This window comes from Helobdella robusta, assembly GCF_000326865.2.
Source record: "Helobdella robusta unplaced genomic scaffold HELROscaffold_18, whole genome shotgun sequence".
NCBI lineage: Eukaryota > Metazoa > Annelida > Clitellata > Rhynchobdellida > Glossiphoniidae > Helobdella > Helobdella robusta.
This window is the reverse complement of record NW_008703981.1, coordinates 476,213-485,668: the sequence shown is the minus strand read 5'-3', so window position 1 is coordinate 485,668 and position 9,456 is coordinate 476,213. Positions and strand designations below refer to the sequence as shown.

At 34.3% G+C, this 9,456-nt stretch overlaps 2 protein-coding genes across 2 annotated transcripts; one reads left to right on the top strand and one right to left on the bottom strand.

The window, feature by feature from the left end:
* Positions 1 to 2,118, top strand: HELRODRAFT_191074 (hypothetical protein; the record flags this gene model as incomplete). The annotated part of the gene is made up of 3 exons (XM_009016273.1): positions 1 to 478; positions 718 to 981; positions 1,271 to 2,118. The coding sequence occupies exons 1-3, from the start codon at positions 151 to 153 to the stop codon at positions 2,116 to 2,118; spliced, it is 1,440 nt and encodes a 479-aa protein (XP_009014521.1). The 5' UTR covers positions 1 to 150.
* Positions 2,119 to 3,763: 1,645 nt separating this feature from the next.
* On the bottom strand, positions 3,764 to 9,456 carry HELRODRAFT_98540 (hypothetical protein). The gene is made up of 15 exons (XM_009016272.1): positions 9,358 to 9,456; positions 9,045 to 9,336; positions 8,550 to 8,684; positions 7,858 to 8,013; positions 7,512 to 7,568; positions 7,311 to 7,403; positions 7,101 to 7,163; positions 6,899 to 6,974; positions 6,403 to 6,530; positions 5,818 to 5,874; positions 5,310 to 5,381; positions 5,074 to 5,182; positions 4,777 to 4,859; positions 4,404 to 4,640; positions 3,764 to 4,169 (listed from the first exon to the last, which is right to left on the bottom strand). The coding sequence occupies exons 2-15, from the start codon at positions 9,123 to 9,125 to the stop codon at positions 4,077 to 4,079; spliced, it is 1,440 nt and encodes a 479-aa protein (XP_009014520.1). The 5' UTR covers positions 9,126 to 9,336; positions 9,358 to 9,456; the 3' UTR covers positions 3,764 to 4,076.

Here is a 9,456-nt window from a genome sequence, read left to right as displayed (position 1 = left end):
TGCTTCAACCCATAAGAAAGTGTTGTTTAATGGTAAATAGGCCTCCCCTATTCCAATTATATGATCTATTTAATTTGAAATTGCACGTGTTTACCTTTTTTTAAAATTACAAAAAGCTCTTTCGAGATAAATAAATAAAATAGGTGGAGAATGAGTTTCTCTAATTATAAATTAGACGTCGAATATGGCGACACGGTTATAATTTACATAGGTTACGACAACATGCTTCAGTTTGAAGTCATGAAAGGTAAAATGCATCAGACGAAGTACGGTGCGGTAAAGCACGATGATCTGGTAGGACAGTCGTACGGCAAAAAGCTATTACTCTCCAGAGGATTCGTCTACCTACTCCATCCGACGCCTGAACTGTGGACTGTAACGTTGAAGCACCGGACACAGATATTGTACAGCACTGATATCAGTCTGATCGTCTACAACCTAGATCTGAAGCCTGGCTCTGTCGTCGTTGAATCGGGTATTTTTTTATATTTTATTTATTTTTTATACTTTACTTATTAGAGTTTGTGATATTGTTATATATGTAGTTCAAATACCTGGTGAATTTATTATAGTTATTTATTATATACTATTTATTTGCTCTAACACTTAATTAAATTCATGTGTGAGTTTGTTGAAGGTAAACATTTTAATGATTTTTGGTTCATGAAATCATGATCAATGTGATAAGTCTGTTTTATCATCAACCATCCATAGGCACTGGTAGTGGATCATTATCCCACTCCATCCTTCGAACAATCACACCTGGAGGCTGCCTTCACACATTTGATTTCCACGAATTACGTTCAGAAATTGCAACTAAAGAATTCAAAAGTCATGGCTACGACTCAAAAAACGTGGTTTGCAAGCACAGAGATGTTTGTAGAGATGGATTCGATCTTGAATCAGTAGCTAATGCTGTTTTCCTCGACCTTCCTAAACCTTGGCTGGCCGTTCCTTTCGCTAAACAGTCACTCATTCCAGGTTTGCTAGTGGGTCAAAAATAATGTTCAAGTCTATTTTACTTCACAATCATGATAATAAATTTCTAAGATGTCTTCGTTGATTTATTTTTAATAAATTTATCATTTGAATATTTGGCACCCTCGTCACAATACAGCTTACCATTAAACTGCCCATAACAATGGACAAACACAGCAAACAAAATCATTCAAACGATGAAAGAATGATACACTTCTTCAAGCCATTTAATTGAGCCATTCATTTGCAAGCTTTTAAATCAAACACATTTTATCCTTTTCTCTTAATTCAGGTGGTCGCATATGCTCTTTTTCACCGTGCATCGAGCAGGTTCAGAAGACGTGCACTGCCCTGGCCGCCAATGGATTCGTAGCCATTGAAACTTGCGAATGTTTGAACTGCCCACTTGAAGTGCGCACCATGAGTCTGCCCATCCCTGATTTGGGATTCAGCATGGTGGGTCATGCCAGTGAATCAAATAAAAGTCTTCAAGTTCTTTCCACTACTACTATTACTACTACTACTGGTGCTGTTGTTGCTACAGATGATACTACAGCTGGTACTGATGTTGAGATAATGAACAAAAGTTGTCCTGTCAGTATTAATGATGACGATGATAATAATAATGTTGGTGATAGCAATATTGATTCATCAGGTAGAGAATGTAATGAAGATAACAGCAATGAAATGCAGGTCGATAATGAAGCAAAAGTAGGAGAACACCACAACAGAGCTGCTCTTACGGCTAATGTTTCTACTACTGCTGCTACTACCGCTACCATCAACTATAATAATAACAATGAAAGTCCCATTATTATTTCTGACTATTACGTACATTCGCCACCTATTGGTCTTATAACGTTAGATGAAACTACCAGGAAGAACAAACAACGACCACAAACTCACCAAAGAAAGTTAAAACATTTCAAGAGTGATAAAAGGGAAGAATTATTTTCAGACAGCAAAGACATTAAATTGAATTCATCAAGTTATCATGCTACTCTTCAGCAGCATGGCGCCAAACAAATCACGCATAATGACCATCTAAAAATGAACTTAACATTTAAATCTTGCATGCCCTCATTAAGTAGGACAGGTCATACTGGCTATCTGACCTTTGCCACTTTGTACCCTTGTTGAAAAGTTTTTTGTTTTTGTTTGTTCATCCTAAATGCTTGTCTCTTCATTTCTCTACCGCTCTGTTTGTCTTTGAATTTTGAACGACTGTATGCGACATTCATTTCTGTAAATTATGTTATGTGTATTTAGTTTTTTTTTATTTCAAATTTTATACAATTTTCGGTTTAAAATAAATGATTGAATTTAGATCACCAAGAACTTGACTAGTTTAGTCTACCTTGACTAGGATGAAATGAATGATCGTATCTATTAGATTAGCATATATATTTCAATCGACTAAGACGTCATATTAACTCAAAAAAATTTGAAAAAAGAGAAGCTTGAGATTCGAATCATCCACATATGGAAAAGTATTTCACATCTCATATTACAGTCACATTAATAAAGAGATTTTTTGGTCACACTTTGTTTTTAATCGTTTAACAATTTGAAACAACTCGGAAGTATAAAACATTCTTTTATTATTGCAATAAATTTAGTAAATGCAAATTAAATTAGGGAAACGTTAACACATTAATATGGTGAGATGCATGCAATCAACAGCGGGTAATAAATAAATTGATGAGAGATGATGCTTAATTTTGTAGATTTTAAATTTAGATCATAATTTAAAATATGTAGTTTGGATCAAATAAAATTGTTGAATATCTCAAATGTCGGTGTCAATAATGTAGCACTCATGAATATGCAGTGCTGCACACCAGACCAGCAATCAACCAGGCATCCAATCATTCAATGAATACGTACAACGTCACATGTTTGGAATAGTAAGGAAGGGATGAAAAAGCGAAAGAATAAATGAATGAAGAAATGGATGAATAAAATAGAACGAAAGAACAAATAAACGAAAAGGATTATTGATTGAAGTTCTCTTAAGAAGTTGCTGGCACTGAAACGTATTACTGTATATAAAATACAAACAAACCATGATAAACAGTATAACGAAATGTTTTAAAACCGTGAGTCATCTAAATCGAAATGTGCCTTGCGGAAAAAGCTCATGAAATTGTTTACGAGCTCGAAACTACAGATTTATCATTTTTTTATTTTTTTTTTATTTTGAAGAATTTATACATAGCGCAAATTTAAAAAGTTGCTAAATAATTCGATCTAATCGTACAGCACAGCCAATGAAAAAATAATTAATTAACACTCTAATTAATTAATAATTAATTAATTAGTGAATTAATTAAATTTGCCAGCATTTGATTATCTGCAATAACAACACCTGAAATTATACCCAAGATCTGATGAAATCGTGCATTGCAATTTTACACACACACACACACACACACACACACAAAACGTACGAATAATAAAGATAATATATATAAACGAATTTGGCACAAAAGATGTGCACAGCCGAAATAAGCAAACATGGCGTGTCTACTGTTTTAGCAACTAAATCATACATACACAAACAATCTTCATTTTATTGATGAATGATACAATTGATATATATTGAAAATTTCGTTAATGTGTGTGTGTGCGTATGTGTGTATGTACGTGTATGTGTGCGTGCATGTGTGTGTACGTGTATGTGTTTGTACGTGTGTGTGTAGGTGTTTCTTTGCGAGATACACCCTAAATAGTGAATAATCGTAAAAAAACGAGTACAAGTAATATTAAAATTATTATTATTATTACTATTAGTTGAATTATTTTATCAATAAACTGGCCAAAATAAATTATCGAAAAAATTTGTATAAAAAAAATTATTTAGAATAGAAATAAATAGCTTTCAATGCAGAGTTTGGGGTCAAACAATCAATCACCCAATCAATCAATCAACAACAAAAACGAAACAAAACATCTACATGCAAAAAACAAACCACAAAAAAATATAAACAAAGAATTTTTGTTGCAAGCTGTTTGTTTGTTAGTTTGTTAGCGAATCAATCATCACTTGATCAACCAACCAATCAATCAACCAATCAACCCATCAATCAATCAATCAATTAGTTTCTTTTCTTGTCAGTTGTCATGGCACCTTTCGCGGCGTTGATGGCCAGGTTTGTGACGCTCTCAGCAGGCACTTTTTTCATTGCATGCTGTTCGTTGAAATGAGTGAGTTAGTGAGTGTTAGTGAGTGAATGAGTGGTGAGTGAGTGAGTGAGTGAGTGAGTAGGCGAGTGAGTAAATGAGCTAATGAATAAGTAAGTAGATTAGATGAATTAGTGTTGAATGAGTGATGAATGAATGAATGAATGAATGAATGAATGAATGAATGAATGACAAACTGAAAACGAACGCGAACGAAACACAAACAAGCAAACGCAACTAACTTCACAAACGAACTTGGACCCAGCATCGAGGTACTCACCGACCACCCTAAACTGACCTGTGTATCGAGAGTAGGACCAGGCAACCAATAGCAGAACTGCCAACCCCAACCCCATGTTGAATAAGCGCACGATTGACTCCGCCCCCAACAAACCAAAGACACCGGATAATATGTAGACCACGACCGCCAACAAGACCAAAACTAATGGCGTCTGAAGGGCTGACGCTACGTTCTTGGCCTGTATGGTTGTTCAGTTGAATGTGTTACTGTATCAATCAATCAATTAATCAATCAATCAATCAATTAATCAATCAATTATCAATCAATCAATCAATCAGTCAGTCAATCAATCAATCGAAGCAATAAGCATCCACCTCATTATTCTTGAGGTAAGCATCGTACATTTCGAGCAGATCCTTCTCAAGCCGCTTCTCGTACACTGCACAGAAGTCCGCACCTATTGGTTGAAATTTATCACCGTCGTTATCATTCCCATTACAATAATAATAATTATTGTTATTATTATCATTATTATCATCATAACTATTTTTATTAAAAGGTTAAAGGTCAATTTCTCTCGTGCACTTGCTTCAGGGACTAGGGCTATTATTATTATCATTATGATTATTATGATTATTATTATTATGCCCCTCCCCCCAGTCGAGTCGAACCTCCCATCTTGCGGGTGTCCTTGAACATCTTGATGGCCGCGAAGAACCACCTCTCATGCTCCTGCTTCAGCTGCTCCATCTTCATGTACTGCTTGTCGCCACCACATACCTGATGCCAATGGTAATAATAATAATAATAAACTAACAAAAACAAACAAATAAACGAACGAACAAAAAAAAAGAACAAATAAATGAACGAACAGATAAACGAACGAACGAACGAACGAACGCCTAACCTTCTCCATCTCTTTATTATAGAAATCTTTCGCAGTGGCAACGGCGGCTAAGTTGTTGGCTTCCGATGTGGCCTGTGGCGCAATTGATAATAATAATAATCATAATAATGATAATAATAATAATAACAATAATGTAAACTCTTTTATTACGGGAAACCAACGACATAAAGAGAAAAATGGATGGAGTTATTGTTGGAAATAATTAAATGCACATGAGAGCCTAACTGCCCGTTGTTGTTTGGAGTTTCTAGATTGAACTAAATTTGTAATAATAATAACAATAAAATAATAATAATAATATTAATAATAATAACAATAAAAATAAGTTCTCACCATCACTAACATCATCATCATCATCATCGTCATCGACTCCTCAACACAATAATGGAAGTAGTAATGAGTAATACAATAATGACAAATTAAAATAATTAGAATAATATTTCTAATTAATTATATAATTAAAATATTTATGGGCGCGTGTGTGCGTGCGTGTGGAAATGCCCCTTACCTCCAGCATGGACTTTGGTTCAGGAAGGTCTGAACCCTGGTACACCTTCAAATATGCCTGTGTGGTTGATCAATCAATCGATTGATCAATTGATTGATTGGATGATTAATTGATTGATTGATTGATATATATTTATTCATTGGTTGATCAATTGATTGATTAATTGATTGATAAATTAATCAATTTATGATGACGGGTCGTAAAAATACATACATATGGTGAGTGAGTGATTGATTAAATGAGTGATTGATTGACTGTAAAAATGGATGGAAGAACAAATGTACGTAATATAAGTAAGTGAATGAATAGTTTATTGATTGATCGGTTTATTGATTGATTTATTGATTGATACAAAATTTATTTTGCATGAATCATTCTTTAATTTTAACCAATAAAAATCTTTTAACAGCCAGCCAACCAACCAATCAACCAACCAGCCAGCCAGACAGCCAATCAGATAATCAACTAACAACCAACTAGCCAATCAAATAATTACATAAGTAATCACAGACCAAATCAATCAGCCTGCCAACCAACCAATCAACCAACCAGCCAACCAACGAACCAACAAACTAGCCAACCAACCTTGAAATATTCAATCAACTCCTTGCCAGTTATATCTGAGCCATTGATGTTCTTAATGACAACATGCTCAGATTGAAAGATGGATTCAGTGAAAGACTTCACCTGAACTTTGAACTCATCGTCGATATCTGGGTCGGGTCATTAAGGAGGTCAGTGTTGGTTTGGTTTTTGTCCGTCCATCTATGCATTTATCCATTCACTCATTCATTCATTCAGTCAGTCAGTCATACATTCATTTTTATCAATTCATCCATGTATGTATTAATACAAGTACCAATTCGTTATTCATTCATACAATCATTCACACATCCATTCACTCATTTCTTCAAATTCCATAAAACATTCATTCATTTACTCATTCATTTGCTCATTTATTTATTTATTCATTCATTCACTCATTCATTTATTCATTCATTCATTCACTCACTCATTCATTTATTCATTCATTTATTCATTCATTCACTCGTTCATTCATCCATTTGCAAATTCAACTAACCTGATAACTTTCCAATGAAATCTCTCTCAGTTGCAACTTTGAGGCCGGGGTGAGGCATTAGGTAACAGGTGATTACCTGCAAGTGTGTGTGCGTGTGTGTTTGTGTCTAACCAACCAATCAACCAATCACCCAACCAACCAATAACCAACCAACCAAACAACCAACCAACCAACCAACAAACCAACCAACCAGCCAACCAACCTTGAAGCATTCCTGAAGATGGCGACGAAGATTCTGAAGTTCGTTATGCTGCTTCGGATTGATCTGTTTCAATGTAAAAATATTATCACCATCATTACCATGGCCGCTATAATTATTATCATTGTTATAATTATTTGTTATCATTGTTATTATTGTTAATATTATCATAATAATATTAATAACAATTATTATTATTATTATTATTATTACCATTAATCTCTTGGCCAGTATCTCGGATCCTCCCTTAGCTCCATAGGGGTGTTGGTAGGGGTACTGCCAATCACGGACCAGGAAATGCAGAGTCTATAATAATAATAATTAATAATAATAATAAACAATAATAATTAATATTAATAATAATTAATCAATCAATTAAATCCATTAATCAATTAAACCAGCCAACCAGCAAACCTGGAATGGTTTGTCCTCGTAAGTCTGCAGAGCCAACCTTCCGTATTCAGTGAAGAGCTGTTTGAGTTTGTGGAGCAGGAAAACAAAATGGTTATACGTGTGCATGTGTGTGTGCGTGTTTGTGTGTGTGCGCGCGCGTGTTTGTGTGTGTGTGTGTGTGTGCAATGCTACTAATATTTTTATAACACTGTAACCTTATAATAGCAGAATTTTTTTTCCTTACATTCCATAATTGACAGTCTGAATGTAATCACTCAACTAGCTAACTAACGCCATCAACCAGCCAATGAACGCCATTCAACTAATCACCGCACGCTCACACACACATACACACAGACAGACAAACCTCTAAATGTTGCAAATCATCTTCCTGTATATTTCCAGTGATGTTGAAGACCTGAACCGAACTCAGCATGGTGCTCAGAGCGAACACAGTAGCGCAATCCTTCACAGTTGATTGACTATCGAATGCCCCCTGCGTGTCCATCAGCAACACACAAACCTACCAACATGTGTGTGTATGTGTCTGTGTGTGTGCATGTAAGAATATGTGTTTGTGTGTTTGAGTGTGCGAGAATATGTGTGTGTGTCAAAAAAATGTGTGTGTCTGTGAGTAAGTGTATGTGTGTGGGCATGTGAATTTGTGTATAATGTCAGCACTCATGCATATTCTAATTCTTTCTTTTGACTATGAATTATGAATTAATTGACTTATTTATCAACTATGTTGGATAGAAAATATTGGAGATTGCAACAGGCTTTCTTACACAACACACTATAAAAATGATAAGGATCCCCTACACAAGGCATACAATACACCTGAAAAATTTACAGATATGAACTTCCTAGAGCTAAAAATTTTGATACAACAGAATTGTCCCATGAATTTACATATAATAAAATATGTAATCTTATGACAAATTATGGAAAATATTTTTCTTCAAAAAAATTTTTTTTCTTAAACAACATTTTTCTTTAACTATACCATTGAACCAAATTAATTTAACGTAACTAGAAACAGCAGCAACAACAAAAAACCTCGTCCCCCTTGTTGTTCCTAATGATGTAGGGCTCACTCCAGATGAGAATCCCCGATGTCAACCTCTCGGAACCACCCCGCCATTGAAATCCAATCAGCGGGTCATTTGGCTCACCCATCCAGTTTTCCTTGCCCTTAAACAAATGGATGCCATATTAATTTTAGTTTGTTTGTTTGATAAATTCAATTTTATATAAACTTTGGCTTTGTTTGTTTAATTTACTTTTATATAAAATTTCACATAGAAATACATATTCATATAAAATTTTTTTATATATTTATAAACTAGTCTTACATGCTAAAAATGAACACCAATCACAGTTATTAAGCTTGCATCTATTAAGAAATAACAAACAAAATGCAAACAGTGGTAACGTTTCACTCATTAAAGTAGGCTCATTCACTTCCTGGTGTGACTGATGTTTTATAGGTCTAGAACAAGAAAACAAAGTAAAAAAAATGAAGTAGAACTAGAAAGTAAGCAAACAACGTACATCCGAGTTGAGATATCTGAGGAAGAAGTTTAGCAAAAACGATTTTCCTTTTCGATATGCTCCGGCAACTGAAACGACCATGACCTTGCGATTTCTAATGCGGGGATCAAGCAAAATTTCGGCCAGAGCTTTTTCATCTAATGTAAACGTGTGGTCATCTTCAGCTACGACAACTTGTATTCCCTTTCCTAATTATTTAATTAGTTAACAATTAATTAACATTGGTTGTATCAAATTTGCTTTCTAACTTTCATTTTTGTTGTTTAACTAATTAACAGTATTAATTAATATTAAGTATTCTGTTTTTATAGACTTACATTGGTGAAAGTGGTCTATCTAATTTACATTTAACTTTCATTTCTGTTGTTTAACTAATCAACAATTACATAAATTCTATTTGTATTGTACAGTA

Coding starts and splice junctions, on each gene's coding strand:
- HELRODRAFT_98540 (XM_009016272.1), bottom strand. CDS start 9,125: ATGGTCGTTTCAGTTGCCGGAGCATATCGAAAAGGAAAATCGTTTTTG. Junction 6,975..7,100: donor ATCTTCAGGAATGCTTCAAG/GTTGGTTGGCTG, acceptor ACACACTTGCAG/GTAATCACCTGTTACCTAAT. Junction 4,170..4,403: donor GGTCCAAGTTCGTTTGTGAA/GTTAGTTGCGTT, acceptor TTCAACGAACAG/CATGCAATGAAAAAAGTGCC.